We start from the raw sequence: 23,600 nt of genomic DNA, 5'->3' as shown, positions 1-23,600 counted from the left end.
CACACTTGATCAGCTCCGCTGGGTGGGCCACATAGTCCGCATGCCAGACACGAGACTCCCAAAGCAAGCGCTCTATTCGGAACTCCTTCACGGCAAGCGAGCCAAAGGTGGGCAGCGGAAAGGTTACAAGGACACCCTCAAAGCCTCCCTGATAAAGTGCAACATCCCCATCGACACCTGGGAGTCCCTGGCCAAAGACCGCCCTAAGTGGAGGAAGCGCATACGGGAGGGCGCTGAGCACCTCGAGTCTCGTCGCCGAGAGCATGCAGAAATCAAGCACAGGCAGCGGAAGGAGCGTGCGGCAAACCAGTCCCACCCACCCCTTCCCTCAACGACTATCTGCCCCACCTGTGACAGAGACTGTGGTTCTCGTATTGGACTGTTCAGCCACCTAAGAACTCACTTCAGAGTGGAAGCAAGTCTTCCTCGATTCCGAGGGACTGCCTATGATGATGATGATGATGGTTCATTACCTTGGTGAGTTCAGTGAACCCATACCCAGCAATGTGCATTGCTGAGACAATTGTTTTCAAGACTGAGTTGAACACATTTTTGTTAGGTAAGGGTATCAAGGGATATGGAACAAGTGCATGTAAATGGAGTTGGGACACAGATCAGCCATGATCTAATTAAATGGCAGAACAGGCTCGAGTGGCTGAATCGCCAGCTCCTGTTCCTATGAGTTTGTGCCTTCTAAAGGACAGTTGGTGCGAGTGGTGAAAAAGAGACTTCTCATCCACTTCTGGTATTCTTTCCGGAGCATAGATTTGTAAATGGTCCCTCATTTTGCACCTCAGTAATAATTAGAAATCTTTCCCTGTCTCCTTGAGGATTATACTTTTGTCTCAGGGACAGGTCAAGTGATCACATGCCCAACTAAACGCCCAACGTAATCTCCCACCCTGTCACGTAGCAGGGTACCTTTGCTGAGCCCAGATTGGTTGAGAGCCCCACCCTGATCCATTCCACTGTAACACTCGACAAGCTGTTTATCATTTACAGGATTTTGATGACATTTAAAGATCTGTCCAGTTCCCCCCCCCCCCCCCACTTGTTGCCATTGCTCACCTTCATCTGTGCTTTTGTTACCTCCATGTCTGACTACCTTCCACTGCTCTCCTGAAAGGCCTCCCATCTTCTATCCTTCATACTCTTGAGCTCATCCAAAACTCTGCTGCCCGTGTACTAACTTGCACCAAGGCCCATTCACTCAGCATCCCTGTGCGTCGACCTACACTGGCTCCCGGTCTATGAACGCTTCACGTTTAAAATTCTTCAATTCAATTCTTCAAATCCTTGTGACAAAGAAAGACTTTCACTTATATAGCGCCTTTCGCGACCTCAAGACGTCGCACCATTGCCAGCCACGCCTTCAGTGGTCTAGATCCCAAGCTCTGGAATTCCTTCTCCAAACCTCTCCACCTCTCTTTCCTCCTTTTAAGATGTTCCTTAAAACCTACCTCTTTGAGCAAGCTTCTGGTCACCTGTCATAATATCTCCTTATATGGCTCATGTTAGATTTTGTCTGATTATACTTGTGTGAAGTGCCTTGGGACATTTTACTATGTTAAAAGCACTATGGAATTGCAAGTGTTGTTACTGACTACTACACCAGTGTGTTAATATATTAAAACATGCTACTGTAGTCACATGCCCTTGCAAAGACATTGGAAGCAACGATTAAAGTGAGATATAGCCCAGTGTAAAATTCTGCAAGAAGTATTTTACCTCAACAGCGGAATAACTTAGAATCACACTGCGGCTTACAGACTGGCTTAGAGGCTGCCTTTGCGGCCCAGTCCCGATTCGTGTTAGGCCCTGATGTTTCCGTTGATGTAAATGTGTGTAGTATGTTAAAGGCTGGGATCTCAGTAAAAGGGAGAAATTAATGTACTGTTTCTGATCTTTTTCTTCCTCCTACCTGCAGGTTTGGAGAGCGTGGATCATTATCCAATCCTTGTAGCTGTGACGGGAGTTCTTGTCCGAATCCTGGTGGACTCTGATTTTCAGGGGTAAGAAATAGTGGGGCAAGGGTTGAACAAGAGAATTGTTGAGTCTTGCTGTGACACTTTAAATGGTCAAGTTCATGGGTTAGTTAGAGAAAGTATTCGATATATTGTACTGCTCAATGTTATTTCCAAGAAAGTAAATCTCAGCCTTTTCAGGGGTGTGTTTTACTCTGTGGTTTTCTGGATAGGCAGACGTGAGTGAACGGGGCAGATGGAGAGTGTTGACCACCATTTCTCATGTTTTACTCTTCTATTTAAAGATGTTTACAAAAGTCAGCCCGTAAAAGCAGTTGCTGATTAAGTCCTGGTTATAGAGCAATCAAAACAATCTCTGGGTGAGATAAACCTGAGATCTGGGTTCATTACTCTGTGTTTCCTGACAGTTTATTTTATGAAGACGGGCTAAAATGTTAGTGATTGAACAAAACTCCGACAGAAGCAATGGCAAAATTACAAGAAGTTCAGTCTCCTCCCCCTTATTAACTCTCTTTAAAGCCCCTCCTGAAATATCTTCATTGGACATTAAGCTTTGCACACTTCACGGCTAGATCAGTGAAATGCTTACTGTTTATTGTCTACATACCCCCCAAGTCACTACACTTCAAAGTCATTCAGTGGATGTGGGCGTCGCTAGCAAGGCCGGCATTTATTGCCCATCCCTAATTGCCCTTGAGAAGATGGTGGTGAGCCTCTTTGAACCGCTGCAGTCTGTGTGGTGAAGGTACTCCCACAGTGCTGAGGGAGGGAGTTCCAGGATTTTGACTCCGTGACAATGAAGGAATGGCGATATATTTCCAAGTCAGCATAGTGTATAACTTGGCGGGGAATGTAGAGGCGGTGGGGTTCCCATGCGCCTGCTGCCTTTGTCCTTCTAGGTAATAGAGGTCGCAGGTTTGGGAGGTGCTGTCGAAGAAGCTTTGGCGAGTTGCTGCATTGCATCTTGTAGATGGTACACACTGCAGCCACGGTGGTGGAGGAATAAATGTTGAGGGTGGTGGCTGGGGTGCCAATCAAACGGGCTGTTTTGTCCTGGATGGTATCGAGCTTTTTGAGTGTTGTTGGAGCTGCACTCATCCAGGCAAGTGGAGAGTATTCCATCACACTCCTAACTTGTGCCTTGGAGATAGTGAAAAGGTCAGGAGGTGAGTGACTTATCGCAGAATACCCAGCCTCCGATCTGTTCTTGTTGCCACAGTATTTATGTGGCTGGTCCAGTTAAGTTTCTGGTTTATGGTGACTCCCAGGATGTTGATTGGGGATTCGACGATTGTAATGCCATTGAATGTCATGGGGAGGTGGTTCGACACTCGCTTGTTGGAGATGGTCATAGCCTGGCGCTTGTGTGGCGTGAATGTTACTTGCCACTGATCAGCCCAAGCCTGAATGTTGTCCAGGTCTTGCTGCATGCGAGCATGGACTGCTTCAAGATCTGAGAAATTACGAATGGAACTGAACACTGCAATCATCAGTGAATATCCCCACTTCTGACCTTATGAGGGAGGGAAGGTCATTGATGAAGCAGCTGAAAATGGTTTGGTCTAGGACACTGCCCTGAGGAACTCCTGTAGCAATGTCCTGGGGCTGAGATGATTAAAACATAATAACATAAAAAATAGGAACAGGAGTAGGCCATACGGCCCCTCGAGCCTGCTCCGCCATTCAATAAGATCATGGCTGATCTGATCATGGACTCAGCTCCACTTTCCCGTCCGCTCTCCATAACCCCTTTTTCCCTTATTGTTTAAGAATCTGTCTATTTCTGTCTTAAATTTATTCAATGTCCCATCTTCCACAGCTCTCTGAGGCAGCGAATTCCACAGATTGCAACCCTCAGAGAAGAAATTTCTCTTCATCTCTGTTTTAAAAGGGCGGCCCCTTATTCTAAGATCATGCCCTCTAGTTCTAGTCTCCCCCATCAGCGGAAACATCCTCTCTGCATCCACCTTGTCAAGCCCCCTCATAATCTAATACGTTTCAATAAGATCACCTTTCATTCTTCTGAATTCCAATGAGTAGAGGTCCAACCTACTCAACCTTTCCTCATAAGTCAACCCCCTCATCCCCAGAATCAACCGAGTGAACCTTCTCTGAACTGCCTCCAAAGCAAGTATATCCTTTCGTAAATGTGGAAACCAAAACTGCACGCAGTATTCCAGGTGTGGCCTCACCAATACCCTATGTAACTGTAGCAGGACTTCCCTACTTTTATACTCCATCCCCTTTGCAATAAAGGCCAAGATACCATTGGCTTTCCTGATCACTTGCTGTACCTGCGTACTATCCTTTTGTGTTTCATGCATAAGTACCCCCAGGTCCCGCTGTACTTCGGCACTTTGCAATCTTTCTCCATTTAAATAATAACTTGCTCTTTGATTTTTTTTCTGCCAAAGTGCATGACCTCACACTTGCAACATTATACTCCATCTGCCAAATTTTTGCCCACTCACTTAGCCTGTCTATGTCCTTTTGCAGATTTTTTGTGTCCTCCTCACACATTGCTTTTCCTTGTATCGTCAGCAAACTTGGCTACGTTACACTCAGTCCTTTCTTCCAAGTCGTTAATATAGATTGTAAATAGTTGGGGTCCCAGCACTGATCCCTGCGGCACCCACTAGTTACTGGTTGCCAACCAGAGAATTAACCATTTATCCCGACTCTCTGTTTTCTGTTAGTTAGCCAATCCTCTTTCCATGTTAATATATTACCCCCAACCCCGTGAACTTTTATCTTGTGTAGTAACCTTTTATGTGGCACCTTGTCAAATGCCTTCAGGAAGTCCAAATGCACCACATATACTGGTTCCCCTTGATCCACCCTGTTCATTACATCCTCGAAGGACTCCAGCAAATTTGTCAAACATGACTTCCCTTTCATAAATCCATGCTGACTCTGCCTGACTGAATTTTGCTTTTCCAAATGTCCTGCTACTGCTTCTTTGATAATGGACTCGCAACATTTTCCCAACCACAGACATTAGGCTAACTGGTCTATAGTTTCCTGCTTTTTGTCTGCCTCCTTTTTTAAATAGGGGTGTTACATTTGCAGTTTTCCAATCTGCTGGGACTGTCCCAGAATCCAGGGAATTTTGGTAAATTACAACCAATGCATCCACAATCCCTGCCGCTACTTCTCTTAAGACCCTAGGATGCAAGCCATCAGGTCCAGGGGATTTATCTGCCTTTAGTCCCATTGGGCCCAAGTTTCCACATGATTTGCGCCTGATTTTTAGGAGCAATGGTGGAGAACGGACTATCTTAGAAATCGCAATTCTCCACATTTTTTTTTCTGCAGTTCCAATCAGGTAGAACAGTTCTACTTTGGAACAGAATTTTTTCTTCAAAAGGGGGCGTGTCCGGCCACTGACGCCTGATTTGAAAGTTTCCACAGTGAAAACGTACTCCAAACTAAAGTAGAATGGAGCCAGTGAAGATTTTTGTAGAACTGAAAAAACCTGTTCTACACATTAAAAAATTAGGCGTCCAGAACGAGGTGGGGGGGGAAGGGAAGTCATTAAATTCTACAATAAATCCTTATTTATACTTCTACAAATATTATACAAATAAATCCAACCTGAATAAATATTTATAAGCAAAGAAAAGATTAAATAAACCATCTTCCTACCTGTGTGAAAGTGCTTCATGCATGGAGGATTCTGCAGCCGTTCATTCCCGCGGGGGGGGGGGGGGGGAATTAAACAGCTGTTCGTTCCCGCGGGGGGGGGGGAATTAAACAGCTGTTCGTTCCCGCGGGGGGGGGGGGGGAATTAAACAGCTGTTCGTTCCCGCGGGGGGGGGGGGGGGAATTAAACAGCTGTTCGTTCCCGCGGGGGGGGGGAATTAAACAGCTGTTCGTTCCCGCGGGGGGGGGGGGAATTAAACAGCTGTTCGTTCCCGCGGGGGGGGGGGGGGGAATTAAACAGCTGTTCGTTCCCGCGGGGGGGGGGGGGGGAATTAAACAGCTGTTCGTTCCCGCGGGGGGGGGGAATTAAACAGCTGTTCGTTCCCGCGGGGGGGGGGGAATTAAACAGCTGTTCGTTCCCGCGGGGGGGGGGGGTTAAACAGCTGTTCGTTCCCGCGTGGGGGGGGGAATTAAACAGCCATTTCGTTCCCGCGGGGGGGGGGGGGGGGGGGTTAAACAGCCGTTCGTTCCCGCGGGGGAGGGGGGAAGGTGACAGTGAGAAAGCTGCAAGTGCTAATGTGCTTTTATTTTTAAAAATATTCAAAAATTAAACAGCTACAAAGAACTACAAAAATGGCCGAGTGTCAATGTTTTTTTCACACTGAGCATGTGCGAACGCTCCAACGCGCACACGCAGCGTTGCCGGCAGGAAAAAAAACTAATTTAAATAGTACCCGCCACCTCCCACTTACAAAATCGGCGCGAGTGTAGGCTCCGCCCACCTGGGTGCCGTGCCAGGCAGACAAGGAGCTGCAGAACGCTCCAGAATTGCGAGGTTTTTTTTAGGCGCCGTTTTAGGCGCGAAAAACGGGCGCCCAGCTCGGAGGGGCGCCCATTTTTTTATCGTGTGGAAACTTGGGCCCATTATCTTACTGAGTAACATCAACATTATCTTATAATGTCCCATTATCTTTCTTGACTTCCAACAACCACACCCATCTTCCTTTGTGCTAGGTATGACTCTAGCCAGTGGATAGTTTTCTTGATGTCAAGGGCAGTCGCTCTCATCTCACCTCTGCTATTCAGTTCTTTTGTCCATGTTTGGACCTGGCTGTAATGAGGTCAGGAGCCGAGTGATCCTGGCAGAACCCAAACTGAGCATCAGTGAGTAAGTACCGCTTGATAGCACTGTTGATGACACCTTCCATCACTTTGCTGATGATTGGGAGTAGACTGATGAGGCGGTAATTAACCGGATTGGCTTTGTCCTGCTTTTTGTGGACAGGACATACCTGGGCAGTTTTCCACTTTTGTCAGGTAGATGCCAGTGTTGCAGCTGTACTGGAACAGCTTGGCTAGAGGCGCAGCTAGTTCTGGAGCACAACTCTTCACGACAGCTGGGATGTTGTCGGGGCCCATGGTCTTTGCTGTATCCAGTGCTCTCAGCCGCTTCTTGATTTCACGTGGAGTGAATCGAATTGGTTGAAGACTGGCTTCTGTGATGGTGAGGACCTCAGGAGGAGCCGATATGGATAATCCACTCAGCACTTCTGGCTGAAGATGGTTGTGAATGCTTCAGCCTTGTCTTTTGCACTCACGTGCTGGGCTCCGCCATCATTGAGGGTGGTCATGTTCACGGAGTCTCCTCCTCCCGTTAGTTGTATATCTTTCCCACTGCTCACTTCCTCTGTCCATGATGATGAACTCGAGCACTTTTTTTTTACTGTAACGTTAAACCCACTGTTATTTGCAAGAGAGGAATTGATAGATAAAGGTGTAATGTTTGCGACATTCCCATCCTTTGGTACCGTGCCCAATTCCTGTGCCCTGTGGAAGATTAGAACTGATGTACCCCTGTTTCCTTTTAATACGCTTGGGTGGGAACTGTCTGATACCTGGAGATTTGTCTGGCTTCAATCACATTACTTTATCTATTTTAATTCTCTGTTTGTATTTATCTCCAGGTTTTTCCCCTTCATTAATCTCCTTTTGTAAACACTAATGGATCCATATTGAACGGCCAATCCGATCCAAATCGGTGCAAACCAAGCACTTTGACTTGGGTCAGTTATTTTCCGCAAGTAACCTTTATTTGCGAAAAGAGCAAAGATACCCCTTAAAGATCACCACATGGTGCCGAGCCTGACTGCCCTGTGTAGTCTCTCAGCACGTCCCCGTTTTAGCTGAGACAGAGCACCACTCACAGAAAAAATTTGCTCGATTACAGGCTCGAGAGTTCTGGCAGCATTCGGTTGCATATGGACAACAGCCAGTACACTGGTGCTGCTGCCACTAAGCGAGTGCTTCCTCTTGTATGAGTAACCATGATGAAGTAATTCTGTGTATAAAGTTTGCAGTGAGGTGCTGCTGGTTTTCAGAGAAAAGCTAGATACCGGGTCCTGGCAGAGCACTCCATTTACTGCTGCATGTGTGCAGCCCATCAGAAGTGTTGTGGAGGAGATGAAAGGCAGCAAGTGCTGGGCATGTAAGGGATATTGTAGCGACTTCAAACTGGCCACTTCTACACTGCACGGTGCTGAACACAAAAGTGATGTCATTCTGTAATCCAGCAGCAACACTGCGTCTTTTTGCAGTCCAATTGGAGAGCTGGTGCAGGTTTGGCATGTTCTTGTCTTGTGGCACAAGGAACAGATGTGGTCTCAGAACAGAATAGTGTTTGTCATCCTCCAGGCTTTCTATAATAGTTAGTATGGTCACCGTCAGTGAGATAATAGCGAGAAAGGACTGACTGTCGACATGAGCTCGATCCTGACCACACTGGGGAGGGTGATCACGATGAGCTCGATCCTGACCTCCCCCAACACCTATGCAATTTTTGTTAGCAGCCATGTATGGAGAATTGTAGAGAAAAACAATTTCTGCCGTTTTGGTTTGTCCAGGAATTTGTGTTTCTGGTTCCTTCTCTTCCCTGCTGGTGTTGATGTAACAACTTAACTATCCCAATCAATTACGCTGCCAACGCAATTAATCTTCCTGTTGTTTATTTTTGTAAATTTTTATATCCGTCAAGATGAAGGATGAAGCATGAATAGAAGATTGGCTGACAAACAGAAAAGAGAGAGTCGGGATAAATGGTTCATTCTCGGGTTGGCAATCAGTAACCAGTGGGGTGCCTCAGGGATCAGTGCTGGGACCCCAACTATATTCATGACTTGGAAGAAGGGACCGAGTGTAACGTAGCCAAGTTTGCTGACGATACAAAGGTGAGGAAGGGCAATATGTGAGGAGGACATAAAGAGGCTGCAAAAGGACATACAGGCTAAGTGAGTGGGCAAGAATTTGGCAGATGGAGCATAATGTTGAAAAGTGTGAGGTCATGCACTTTGGCAGAAAAAAAATCAAAGAGCAAGTTATTATTTAAATGGAGAAAGATTGCAAAGTGCTGCAGTTCAGCAGGACCTGGGGGTACTTATGCATGAAACACAAAAGGATATTATACAGGTACAGCAAGTGATCAGGAAGGCCAATGGTATCTTGACCTTTATTGCAAAGGGGAAGGAGTATAAAAGCAGGAAAGTCTTGTTACAAATGTACAGGATATTGGTGAGGCCACACCTGGAATACTGCATGCAGTTTTGGTTTCCATAGTTATGAAAGGATATACTTGCTTTGGAGGCAGTTCAGAGAAGGTTCACTATGTTGATCCTGGAGATGAGGGGGTTGACTTATGAGGAAAGGTTGAGTAGGTTGGGCCTCTACTCATTGGAATTCAGAACAATGAGAGGTGATCTTATAGAAATATAAAAGATTATGCGGGGGCTTGACCAGGTGGATGCAGAGAGGATGTTTCCACTGATAGGGGAGATTAGAACTAGAGGGCATGATCTTAGAATAAGGGGCCGCCCATTTAAACTGAGATGAGGAGAAATTTCTTCTCCTTAGAGGGTTGTAAATCTGTGGAATTCACTGCCTCAGAGAGCTGTGGAAGCTGGGACATTGAATAAATTTAAGAGAAGATAGACAGTATCTTAACCGATAAAGGGATGAGGGGTTATGGGGAGCGGGCGGGGAAGTGGAGCTGAATCCATGATCGAATCAGCCTTGATCGAATGGTGGAGCAGGCTTGAGGGACCTTATGGCCTCCTGCTCCTATTTCTTATGAAATGCAACGTTTCCCTATTTCAGCTGCCAGTCTCCGGATCAAACGCTCCCAAGTCCGTGGTTAGATAAAGAATAAAGTTCCGTCTACACTGCCCCAACAATGTACCTGAGCTCCAGCAGCAAACTACTGCACCAGTGTGACATTTGCCACACCTCGATCCTGCGGCCTCTGAGGGAGACTTCCCTTGCAATCAACTCCACTCCACCAGCAAAGCCCAGTTAATGCAATGGGTGGCGTGGTCCCCAGTCTTTCAATAAACAGCAGTCAGCAAGTCCTGTGCGCAAATTACAGACTGAAACAAGTTTCTCCCCCACCCCACCCAACCCTCTCTCAGTGGATAGGCATCATTAGTGTAACGGAAATTGGAAATTGTGAAATCTGTGACAATTGTGAGTTATTAAACTGTCTTTAATTGCCTGCTACTGACCACCTACAGGAGCTGACAAAAGATCAATTAATCTACTGAACAGGTAATTTAAGACTGGAGTTTAATAATCGATACAAATGCTCCTGTACAGTTTCCATTCCTGCCAGTTCCACAAATGGCAAAGCTGATTGCAGCCACTCTGTACTTTTCGTATCAGATTGAAAGACTATTTTGGGCTGTCCACTGATTATTATAATTGGGACTACTGTGGACCCCAAAAGAGTTAAAATTGGAATTGTAACCGACCATGAAGTCCCCTCTCCACTCTTCTACCAGTAGGATTAGCATGTGCTACAACTGCTGGTCCATCACTTGGTCTGCAGGCTGACAGGTCTCCTCTGTGTCCTGTATCATTGATCCCTCAACCAACCCCGCAAAAATAGATTAACTAGACATTTAACTCATTGCTGTTTGGGAGACCTTGCTGTGTGCAAATTGGCTGTCGCCTTTTGCCTTCATAACATAAGTGACGGCACTGCAAAAGTTCTTTATTTGGCTGTGAAGTGCTTTTGGATGTCCTGAGAACGTGAAAGATGCTGTATAAATTCAAGTTCATTGTATCTTTCTGTGCACTTGCCCCAATACTCAGCGAACTTCTTCTGTAATCCTGCCTTTCCCTGTCGGTCATGTAGCAACAGGTTAGGCAATAGGAGAAGCAGACCGTAGAGGAGTCGTGGTGGGAGGTAGTCGAAGCACATTGCTCAGTAACCATCACCTGATAAATGTTCAGCTTTTTATTTCTCTGTAGTACAGACAGTTTGTGTTGGGGATGGTCCTGTTATGGTTACAGCTAATGGTTGGATGGTGCAAGACCATCAGCAGGCCGGGGCCATTGGAGGGAGCAGCGTGCGTTGGCATACCACTGCAGGGAGCAGCGCGTGCTGTTGCAGGAGGGCAACGGCTGCGAAGCCAGGTCGCTGATTGAAGTGCGGGCAGGCGCAGCAGGAGAGGCGAAGGAGCGGCAAGAGTCTGTAGAAGGAAGTGACCGGGGCCCAGGAGAGGCGAGAGTTTGGGGCTCAGAAGAGGCGAGGGCCCAGAGGCAGCACGGGCCAGCCCACACTGCGATATGTGCGCGCGCTAGGTCCGTGCAGCAGAGCAGGTCTCCAGTCGTCTTGGATAACCCCTGCCACTGGACCAAGACCCAACTCTGTCAAGCCCATGTGGTGGCTGGTGTGTAACGGCCACCACACGTTTAAAAAAAAAAAAAAAAAAAAAAAATCCATGCACAGGCATCTTCCGCCCTTCAGGATGTAGTTCGGGATCTAGAATATTAGGTCCTTCATTGAAACACCTGTGAACTCATTCCTTTTTGGCGTGGAAGCAAGTCATCTTCGCTTCGAGAGACTGCCAATGATGATGAGGGATGGTGCAAGATAGCAGTTAAATTACAGTAGTTAAAAATGTACATTGTTTCTCGGAGCATTGTGGGGTACTGCAGTGGATGGACTTTAGGAAAGCCTTAGACAAGTTATCACATAGGAGATTACTAGTGAAGATTAAGGGATATCGAATTAGGGGGAGGATAGGAAACTGGATTAAAAGTTGCTTAGAAGAGAGAAAACAGACAGTAGAAATTAAGGGTAGTTTTTCCAAGTCTTTGAATGTGGGTAGTCGGTAGTGGCGTCACACAGGGTTCTGTTTTGATACCAAAATAGGAAGAACAGCTCATTTCTATTCAAGGCCAAAAGCAACTGCAAATGGGTATTGATAAGATGAGAGAATGGGTAAAAAGTGGCGAATGGAATTTAGTGGCTGTGTGAGGTGATGCATTTTGGTAGAACAAAAATAAGTGAACTAAGTAGGCCCTGGTGCTGTGGAGGAGCAAAGAGATATGGGGATACAGTTTTACAGAACATTAACGACAACACCTCATTAATGAGGCTGTAAAAAAAAAACGAATAGAATTCTAGGTTTTATCTCAAGGTATAGAATAGAAAAGCCACTATATAAAAAATCTCAGTTAGAGTACGGTGTGTAGTATTGAGCTCCACACTAAAGGAAAGTGTACGATCTCTGAAAAACAGGGAGAGAGGGAGGGGGTCAGTGGTAATGTGTGCGTGTGTGTGTGTGTGTGTGTGTGTGTACTAGGTCCATGCAGCAGAGCCTGATCTCCAATCGTCTTAAATCCCCTTACCATTGGACCAAGACCTTGCCCTGCCAAGTTCATGTGGTGGCTGGTGTGTAAAGGCCACCCCACATTAAAAGAATTCATGCACAGGCATCTTCTACCTTTTAAAATGAAGTTTAGGACCTGGAACATCGGGACCCTCATGGACAACCCCATCAGCGACAGACCGGAACGTCGCACTGCTGGCGTCACCTGGGAACTCAGACGCTACGACGTCGACATCGACATCGCCGTCCTAAGCGAGACCCGGTGGGCAGGGGAAGGCCAGTTCAAGGAACAAAGTGGTGGATACACCTTCTTCTGGAAAGACAAACCAGAAGCAGAACATCGTCTCCAAGGGGTTGGCTTGGCCATCAAAAATGAGCTAGTTTGGCATCTTAGAGATTCCCCCTACGGGATAAACGAATGCCTCGTGACCCTTCAGCTCACTCTAACCCGGAACCAGTGTGCTACGGTCATCAGTGCGAACGCCCCAACCCTGGAAGCTCCGGACAAAGTCAAAGAGGAATTCTAATCTGGCCTTGAACAGCCTCTGTCCCGAGTCCCAACGGGCGACAAGCTGATCCTCCTTGGCGACTTTAATGCCAAAGTTGGAAAGGACACAGACCTCTGGAGAGAGATGATTAACAGGGAAAGGGGTAGGAGAAACCTCCAATGGTATCCTCCTCCTGACGGAATGCTCAGAACATGGCTTGTCATAACCAACTCCTTGTTTATTCAGAAAGACAAGTACAAGGCCTCCTGGCAAAACACCCTCGCTCCAGACACTGACACTGACACTGGCATCTGCTCGACTACGCCATCATCCGAGCAAGGGATCACAAGGACGTCATGATCACTCGCATCATGGCAGGAGCTGACGACTGCTGGACTGACCACCATCTAATCCACTCTGTTATCTCCATCAACGTAGCCTCAAAACGCCGGGGGCAACAGAAATGCTGCCGCAAAGAGATTAACACTGAAGCACTGAAAGACCCTGCAAAGAAAGCCCTATTCCGCCAACGCCTCACAGCCAACCTGACAACCTCCAATAAATTGAGCTGCAGAGTGTCCACAGTGCCTGGTCTGCCCACAAGTCCACCATAATTATCACCTGCGAAGAGACTCTTGGTTACTCTACCAAAAAACATTAAGACTGGTTCGATGAGAATGACCAGGAGATCCAGGAGCTAATAAACCGCAAACGCAAGGCATTTCTGAATTGGAAACTCGAGTGAAAGAAAGCAGACCTGCATACAACTGAAGGCCGAGGTCCAACAAAAAACTCGTGACCTAAAGAACAAATGGTGGGTGGTAAAAACACAGGAGATCCAGCAACTAGCCGACATGCGTGGATTTTTTAGCGCCATCAAGTCCATCAAGGACCAAGCACCCAAGGTTCTATTCCACTGAGAGCCAAGAACGGAGATGTGCTCATCAAGGACAGAGAGGCAGTCAGTACCTGCTGGAAGGAGCACTTCGAGGATTTCCTCAACCAAGACTCTGTCTTTGATGTGAGTGTCCTTGACGCCATCCCACAGCATGCTACCCGTCACCACGTCGGCACCATCCCAGCCTGGCATGAGGTTGAAAAGGCCATCTGGCAACTGAAGAACAACAAGGCCTCAGGAGCAGATGGAATCCCCACCGAAGTACTAAAGCATGGCGGAGGAGTACTCGGTGCGAATCCATGAACTCATCTCTCTTATTTGGAAGGAGGAGAGCATGTCAGAGGATTTCAGAGAAGCCATAATCGTGACCATCTTTAAGAAAGGTGGCCAGTCTGACTGCAGTAATCACAGAGGGGTTTCCCTGCTGTCTGCCGCAGGGAAAATCACTGCAAGAATTGGCCTCAATCGCCTTCTCCTGTGGCTGAAGAGCTCCTCCCAGAGTCGCAATGCGGATTCCGCCCACTAGGGTGCAAAATTGACATGATCTTCACTGCGCGACAAATCTAAGAAAAATGTCGGGAGCAGTACCAACCTGGCTTTCTTTGACCTCACAAAGGCCTTCGACTCTGTCAACCGTGAGGGATTATGGAGTGTCCTTCTCAGATTCGGCTGTCAACAAAAATTCGGCACCATCCTCCGCCTGCTTCACAGTGACATGCAAGCCGTGATCCTTGCCAACGGATCCACCACAGACCCAATACAAATACAGACCGGGCTCAAGCAAGGCTGTGTGATCGCACCAACGCTCTTCTCAATCTTCCTCGCTACAATGCTTCATCTCACCCTTAACAAGCTCCCCGCTGGAGTGGAGTTAACCTACAGGACAAGCGGGAAATTGTTCACCCTCCAACGCCTCCAAGGTTGCTCCAACCTCTGTCATTGAATTACAATATGCAGATGACGCTTGCGTTTGTGCGCACTCGGAGTCCGAACTCCAAACCATCGTTGACACCTTCACTGAAGCGTACGAGAGTCTGGGCCTTACATTAAACATCAATAAGACAAAGGTCCTCTACCAACCTGTACTGCTCCCTGATTATCAAGATCCATGATGTGACCTTAGACAACGTGGACCACTTTCCATACCTTGGGAGCCTCCTATCGATGGCGAAGTCCAACACCGCATTCAGTGTGCCAGTGCAGCCTTCAGCCGCCTGAGGAAACGAGTGTTCGAAGACCAGGATCTCAAACCCGGCACCAAGCTCAAGGTCTACAGAGCAGCAGTGATACCTGCCCTCCTATTTGCTTCAGAGACATGGACTATGTATAGTTGGCACCTCAAACTACTGGTGGAAATACCACCACCGCTGCCTCTGCAAAATCCTGCAAATTCATTGGCAGGATAGGTGCACCAACGTCAGTGTTCTCTCTCAGGCCAACATCCCCAGCATCGAGGCATTGACCATGTACGGGCCACATTGTCCACATGCCCGATACTAGACTCCTGAAACGAGCACTCTATTCCGAGCTAAGTCATGACAGGTGAGTCCAAGGAAGGTAGAGCAAACGCTTCAAGGACACCCTCAAAGCCTCCTGGAAAAAGTGTAACATCCCCACTGACTCTTGGGAATCCCTGGTCCAAGACCGCTCAAAGTGGAGGAGAAGCATCCGAGAAAGCACCGAACACTTTGAGTCTCTTTGCCGGGAGCACGAGGAAGTCAAGTACAAACAGCGGAAGGAGCGTACGACAAATCAAGCACCCCACCCACCGTCCCTCCAACCACCACCTGCCCTACCTGTGACAGAGACTGTAGGTCCCGCATTGGACTCATCAGTCACCTTAGAACTCATATTAGTGTGGAAGCAAGTCATCCTCGACTCCGGGGGGTGCCTAAGAAGAAAATAGGACAGATATTTAGGCTTTAGTGGGTACGATGCAGATTCACTAGGATGCTGTCTGGTATCGAGAAATACAAATATGAAGGAAGGCTTGAAAAATTGTGTCTTTTTTTGTTAGAACAGCGCAGATTACAGGGCGATATAATGTTTAAAATTATGAAAGGATGGGACACGGCAAATGGAAGCAGACTGTTTATAGTAATTGAGGCGTCTAGAATGAGGGGCCATAGATACAAGATTAAATGAGAGATTTAGAACAGAAAGCAGGAGAAATTTACACGGAGCTGTGAGGCTGTGAAATTATTTCCAAGATTAGCGGTTAAGGCAAAAACTATATCAACATTTAAGATTAGATTGGATTGGTGGATGAAAGGGTTTAAGGGATATACGATCAGAGTGGGCAGCACAATTACCCTTGCCTTTCATGCTGAGCTTTTGCCTCACCAGGTACGCCTCCCCTCCATGCACAGGGAGCCCTATTAATATTAATAGGCAGCAGGGCCGGCCTTCCTCATTACCAAGCACAGCCCCACCCAGGCTGCAGGCAGCTACAGCCCTGATTTTACTGATATCACAAAATTGGAGCAGAAGCTTTTGCAACCGAGATGGTTCACATGGACTGGAATCGTCCAAGAGTTGATGTACTTCTATTGTGCCTATAACACTGCGGAAAGCGGTTTGTGAATTGATGCAGGTTGGAGCTTGTTTAGCAATGCAGGAAGGGTGCAACAGCACAACTGGAGGATAGCTAAATGCAAGGGCTGAACAATTCACTCAGTATCAGAAAATGAAGCCAATATTGACTGCATAAAGCTAAGTATCCCCCAAACCATAGGAAAATGAGAGACGGATTGAGAATGTTTTCTCAACTGTTTGTCAAAGTTATAGCAGAATATTAATCGGTTTGAGATTCTAATTGTGGACCTTCACGCTAATTAACTTTCATATGACCAGTTTAAAAAGTGCCACGTGTCTATATACCTTAGAGCAGATATTGCTGTTCATTGAGGGCACAGAGAGAGAGAGAGAGAGGAATCTCCACAGCAACAGTAAGAAAAATAATACGTGTGAGCCCATTAGTTCTGAAAAACAGTCACTTGACACACACATTGAGATACTGGGATGTTTTTAAAGGTCGTGACTCGTAGATGTTTTCCTCCTGCTCATTGCAGCTACAGAGCTTGAATATTATTGATATGGTGATAATTACAGTGAGTGCAGTGTTCGGGTAGTGGGAGATCAGAGCCAGCAGGCCCTGTCAGCACGGCTGCATCACCACTTGGTCGTATGGAGTTGGAAACTGAGGCCAGCTTCTATGGCCCCAAGTTTCCACATGATTTGCGCCTGATTTTTAGGAGCAACTGGTGGAGAACGGACTATCTTAGAAATCGCAATTCTCCACATTTTTTTTTCTGCAGTTCTAGTCAGTTAGAACAGTTTCACTTTGGAACAGAATTTTTTCTTCAAAAGGGGGCGTGTCCGGCCACTGACGCCTGATTTCAAAGTTTCCACAGTGAAAACATACTCCAAACTAACTTCGAATGGAGCAAGTGAAGATTTTTGTAGAACTGAAAAAACCTGTTCTACACATTAAAAAATCAGGCGCAGGTTACAAATTAGGCGTCCAGAACGAGGTGGGGGGGGGGGGGGGGGAGGAAGCCGTTCGTTCCCGCGGGGGGGGGGGGGAGGAGGAAGCCGTTCGTTCCCGCGGGGGGGGGGGGGGAGGAGGAAGCCGTTCGTTCCCGTGGGTTGGTGGGGGGGGGGGGGGGGGAGGAAGCCGTTCCCGACGGGGGGGGGGGGGGGGGGGTGTGGGGGAGGGAGTGCGGGCCCGACCGACCGAACGCAGTGGGGGAGGAGGAAGCCGTTCCCGACGGCGGGCGGGGGGGGGGAAGGAGGCAGTGAGAAGGCTGCAGGAAGCCTCACAAGTTGAGCAGCCATTCACCGACGGCAGGGGGGAGAGGCCGTCGGGAAACGGCTGCCTCAACTTTCTGAGGCTTCCTGCAGCCTTCTCACTGCTGCAGGAAGCCTCAGAGCTGATGTGCTGATGGCAATGTGCTTTTATTAAAAAATGTTCAAAAATTAAACAGCTACAAAGAACTACAAAAATGGCCGAGTGCCAATGTTTCCTTCACACTGCGCGTGCGCGAACGCTCCAAACGCGCACGCGCAGCGTTGCCGGCAGGAAAAAAACTAATTTAAATGGTACCCGCCCCCTCCCACTTACAAAATCGGCGCGAGTGGTAGGCTCCGCCCCCCTGGGCGCCGCGCCAAGCAGACACGGAGCTGCAGGGCGCTCCAGAATCACGCGGTTTTTTTTCGGCGCGAAAAACGGGCGCCCAGCTCGGAGGGGCGCCCGTTTTGTAGCGTGTGGAAACTTGGGGCCCATATCTGGCCTTTGTGAGCTCTTTTCAAAACTACAGAGGCTTTTAATGAAATTACACCCAATCCAAGAAAATGAGAAATGGGTAGATTGTATTTTGCACAAGAACTAGCTGGTAAACGTTACTGACTGACATGCTGCTAAAGTGCACTTATTTAAAACTTCTCAAAAGTCTGCATTTCTTATCACTTCCCTTCGTGAGTTTTTTTTCTCCACCTCTTTAGATTTCTTGTTATGCTTTGTTTCCCAACAGATAGTGAACTTGTTCCAAATTTCTGTTGCTCTTGGGATAGCCACAGGTTGCTGTACACATTGGGCTTTGGTTGGTTCTCCCTCCCCAGGGATAGCGGTGAGCTGATGTTCAGTAGTTTAAGAAAAAACTTGAAGCGCGACTTGGTATTTACAGGCAACTCTCGATTATCCGGGTCCCTCGGGGATTGGGCTATGCCGGGTAAACGATTTCTCCGTTAGAGCGAGTTGACATTACAATTAATGCTTACAATACTGCAGGTGTACTCTAACCAAGAGCTGTAGCGTATCTTCTAATCCTTGAATTCTAGTCCTCTAGATCTAAAGACCATTAGGTTTGTTGATGACTTCCTGTAACTGTTTGTGGCATTTTAATGAATTATGAGAGGCAGTGGACATGTGTGTGAGCAGCAACGGGAGCTGAGGCAGGGTGAAGCGCTTAAAAGCAAGGCTCAACAGGCAACATTCGAAAGGAACATCAGAGTTTCAAAGTGACGTCACACACACGGAATTTTAAATGCCATTACAACGGTTTCCCGTTGCATCCGTGTGCAGATAATCGAGAGTTGCCTGTATACAGAACCTTTCCTGAACCCCATTAACTTCTTTAGAAGTGTAGTCACTGCTTAGCAGCCAATTTGCGCACAGCAAGCTCCCACAAACAGCAATTTTTACGGGGTTTTTTTCTGATCACCTGCTGTAACTTCGGCATTCATGCTATTTCTCCAGGGATTTGGCTAAAATGCTGGCAGGAGATAGGGAACTTACGCAGAAGAGCTACCCTGATCCACCAGACCCAACACACACTCTTTAAATGGGTGTATATTTACACTATAAGCAGGCAGTCATTTCACTGAAAAAACAGTGTCATCTCTTGGGCTCCATGATAAATGAGCGGAGGTGTTGGAATTTTTCTCCCACTGTGAGTGAGTTTCAATGTACCGGTACAACCTCTGAAATCCAGAATCCTCGGGACCGAATCCGTGCCGGATTTTGGGTTTTGCCAGTTTTCGGACCTCGCTGCCCGTCTATCCTCTGTTCCTCACCACTCGTTGAAATGTTCGGTTTTCGGACAATTCCGTTTTTGGAAGTCCGGATTTGTAACGTTGCACCTGTAGTTCTGTTTTCTGTATTGCCCTTATTTCAGTTTCATTACCAGACAAGGCCTTTCCTCTCCCAGCAGTGCTGCTGCCAGTGATATCCATCAGGGCACCCAGCCATCACTGGGATGTCAAATTATCTTCAAACTTCCCAGGTTTGGACCACGTGTACTAGCCTGTGAATGGTCAAATCAATGTCATTAACACACAGACATTCAAAATCTTAGGGCTTTGTAATATGTTATCTTCAGTACTGAGGGACATTCCATTTTTAAATTGTTTTGTAATTAAACCAGAGCAAAGGATTGAGTTACTTATGAAAACAATATTCAGGTCATTTCTCTCTTTTATGGAATCATCATCTCTCACCTGTAATCATGCTTTACCCTGTTATACTCTCCCCTTCTCTCCCTCATAACACCAATCCCACACCCTGTTATACTCTTCCCCTTCTCTCCCCCATAACATCAATCCCACACCGTTATACTCTCCCTTCTCTCCCCTCAGCGCCCTCCCGGATGCACTTCCTCCACTTAGGGCGGTCTTTGGCCAGGAACTCCCAGGTGTCGGTGGGGATGTTGCACTTTATCAGGGAGACTTTGAGGGTGTCCATGTAACGTTTCCTCTGCCCACCTTTGGCTGGTTTGCCATGAAGGAGTTGTGAGTAGAGCGCTTGCTTTGGGAGTCTGGCGTCTGGCATGCGAACAATGTGGCCCGCACAGCTGAGCTAATCAAGTATGGTCAGTGCTTCGATGCTGTGGATGTTGGTCTGGTCGAGAATGCTAATGTTGGTGTGTCAACATTAGCATCCTCGACCAGAAGATTTGCAGGATCTTGCGGAGACATCGTTGGTGGTATTTCTCCAGCGACTCGAGGTGTCTACTGTACATGGTCCATGTCTCTGAGCCATACAGGAGGCATGGTATTACAGCAGCCCTGTAGATCATGAGCTTGGTGGCAGATTTGAGAGCCTGGTCTTCAAACACTCTTCCTCAGGCAGCCAAACGGTGCACTGGAGGCGGTGTTGGATCTTGGCGTCAATGTCTGCTCTTGTTGATAAGAGGCACCCGAGGTATGGGAAATGGTCCACGTTGTCCAGGGCCGCGCCGTGGATCTTGATGACTTTGGTGGGGGGGTGGGGCAGTGCTGTGCGGCAAGGACAGGCTGGTGGAGGACCTTTGTCTTTCTGATGTTTATTGTAAGGCCCATGCTTTCGTACGCCTCAGTAAATACGTCGACTATGTTCTGGCTCTGTATGTGCGCAGGCGCAGGTATCGTCCGTGTACTGTGACTCGACGACAGAGGTTGGGGTGGTCTTGGACCTGGCCTGGAGTCGGCGAAGGTTGAACAGCTTCCCACTGGTTCTGTAGTTTAGTTCCACTCCGGCGGGGAGCTTGTTGACTCTGAGGTGGAGCATGGCAGCAAGGAAGATTGAGAAGAGGGTTGGGGCGATGACGCAGCCCTGTTTGACCCCAGTCCGGACGTGGATTGGGTCTGTAATGGGTCCGTTGGTAAGGATCACGGCCTGCATGTCGTCGTGGAGCAGGCGGCGGATGGTGACGAACCTTTGGGGGTATCCAAAACGGAGGAGAAAGAGCCATAGTCCCTCACGGTTAACAGTGTCAAAGGCCTTTGTACGGTCAAAGAACAACCTGTTATACTCTCCCTTTCTCTCCCCTATACACCAGCCCCTCACCCTGTTATATTCTCCAGGAGCAGAGCAGGTCTCCAGTCGTCTTGGTCAATCCTTGCCACTGGACCAAGACCTAGCTCTGTCAAGCCCATGCGGTGGCTGGTGTGCAACGGTCACTCACGTTATAAAAATCCACGCACAGGCATCTTCCACCCTTAAGGATGTAGTTCAGGACTGGAATATTAGATCCTTCATTGAAACACCTGTGAACTCGGTTTTTTTGGCGTGGAAGCAAGTCATCCTCGATACGAGGGACTGCCTATGATGATGATATACTCTCCCTTTCTCTCCCCCATAACACTAGTCCTACACCCTGTTATACTCTCCCCTTCTCTCCCCCATAACACCAGTCCTACACCCTGTTATACTCTCCCCTTGTCTCTCCCCCATAACACCAGTCCCACACCCTGTTATACTCTCCCCTTCTCTCCCCCATAATACCAGTCCCACACCCTGTTATACTCTCCCCTATACACCAGTCCTACACCCTGTTATTCTCTCCCTTTCTCTCCTCTGTACACCAGTCCTACACCCTGTTATACTCTTCCCCCATAACACCAATCCCACACCCTGTTATACTCTCCCCTTCTCTCCCCTGTACACCAGTCCTACACCCTGTTATACTCTCCTCTTCTCTCCCCTATACACCAGTCCTACACCCTGTTATACTCTCCCCTTCTCTCCCCTGTACACCAGTCCTACACCCTGTTATACTCTCCCCTTCTCTCCCCTGTACACCAGTCCTACGCCCTGTTATACTCTCCCCTATACACCAGTCCTACGCCCTGTTATACTCTCCCCTTCTCTCCCCTATACACCAGTCCTACACCCTGTTATACTCTCCCCCATAACATCAGTCCTACACCCTGTTATTCTCTCCCCTGTAATCTAGTTTTACACACTGTTATACTCTTGGCTTCTCTCCCCTGTTCATTATTGTCCTGTACATATCCTTAAAGCAATTAGTAGAGAATCCATTGGTGACGTGTTGAGGTAGCATAATAACAGTGTGCGATTGTACCTATAGCAGTCCTGCCACTTTTCGATTCTTGTGCTGCTTACTCTCCACACTCAATCCTGGACCTTATCTGTCCTTTTGGTAACTGGGCCAGAGTTTTCTGAAGCGGCACCCAAGGTAATCTGGATTATCCAGACTTGCCAAGTTCCAATTGTCGAGCACTCACTTTGGTTTGAAAATGTGACTGCATTTAATGGATGTCACCCTTAACAATAAACAGTAAGATATTTTTGAATGCGCTTTCAATCTGTGCCCTTCTTGCTGACCTCCATCCACTGCTGACGTCAGACTTGGCGGTTTTCTGGCCTCCATTGGAGTGCAGTGTAGCCCTCCGATCACTCTGCCCAACAAATGGAGCTGCTGCAGGTGATTCCCAGCAACTTTCAGTAGTGGTGGAAGGCCATTGTGGAACAACCTCAGGCAGGAGCTGCTGAGGTCTTGCTCCTTGGTTTGATGAGTTAGATCTCTTAATTTCCAATGAAATACGAACTCCGATGGTAGTTTTAACTTTTTAATCTTGGCAGAGAGTAACGAGCTGCTGGCTGATTGCAAGTTTCTTTGTCTTACTGAAACCACATGGCCAAAATGGCTGTATTTTATACCTGGATCAATTTACAGAAAATAACTCGCCGCCTTTGATCTTATTGGCTCACTACCCAAGGTCCGAAAATGTCAAGTTGATTGATGAGTTAATGCAACATGCCGAACTTCATGTAGCAGCCTTGACTTGGGGGTCTGTGAATTTTCACAGTCTGTCTAAATGAGCCTGTTTGAATACTCTATCAATCCCCCCTTTGATTCTTTCACAAACTGAATCATAAAACTTCAGGTATCACTGGTTAAACATTCTACAAAATAATTTCATACATGTTAATAGAGTTTCCTTCTAAAATTTGTTGATGTGTTTCGCCACATGTCCGGACTAGTAGCTTCCACACAAATTTACACCAACCCGAGTTCCATCGTGGCCACAATGGAAGTCTGGTTTTAGTAGGTTAATTAACCTTGTTCCAATTTAATCCAAATCAATATCTTAATTCAACCAGTAAACAACCTTTCCTTAAGCATAACATACCCCTGTGCCACGAACAGACAGTCTGCCGGGACCTGCAAGGTGTCTCACCTGCGGGACAGCAGCTACAGCCGCCTGGTCGCAACAACATTTAATCAATATAAAAGTAAAAGGTATTTACATGTAATTCCCTTGCTACCCTACTATTTCCCTTTGGTGCAGAGGGTCAGCTAGTAAGGAGTAGGCCTATGCCTAGAATACCTACAATCAATACTACAGTAAATTTATACATTTTTGCAAAAAGTAATTGTCCTTATTGGATTTCAGCTTCAGTTACGGGTGCTCGTTTAACGTGTGAAGCGTGGATCCAGGCTTTCTTTCCTTGGACTTTAACAGCTGCCTGGGTGGTCAATAACGCTTGACAAGGTCCCTCCCACTTGGCACCCAAAGGTTCTTTATGCAACTTTTTCACATACACCCAGACTCCCGGGATGATGTCGTGTCTTCCTTCGGGTGGATTAACCCAAGCTGCCGATACCTGTCGGGAAACAGAACTAATAGCATTGGTTAG

The 23,600-nt window shown here is 47.4% G+C and overlaps 1 protein-coding gene across 1 annotated transcript in view; it reads left to right on the top strand.

Moving 5' to 3' along the window:
• LOC139276840 (E3 ubiquitin-protein ligase RNF123) overlaps positions 1 to 23,600 on the top strand; it is a 413,881-nt gene that overhangs the window by 238,161 nt on the left and 152,120 nt on the right. The window contains exon 29 of the mRNA XM_070894838.1: positions 1,928 to 2,012. Within this exon, the coding sequence (XP_070750939.1) occupies positions 1,928 to 2,012 (85 nt within the window). The remainder of the gene's footprint in view (positions 1 to 1,927; positions 2,013 to 23,600) is intronic.

The sequence above is a fragment of the Pristiophorus japonicus genome, chromosome 12, assembly GCF_044704955.1.
Source record: "Pristiophorus japonicus isolate sPriJap1 chromosome 12, sPriJap1.hap1, whole genome shotgun sequence".
Taxonomy (NCBI): Eukaryota; Metazoa; Chordata; class Chondrichthyes; family Pristiophoridae; genus Pristiophorus; species Pristiophorus japonicus.
Note: the sequence above shows the minus strand (reverse complement) of the source record. Positions and strands in the feature narration are given on the sequence as shown.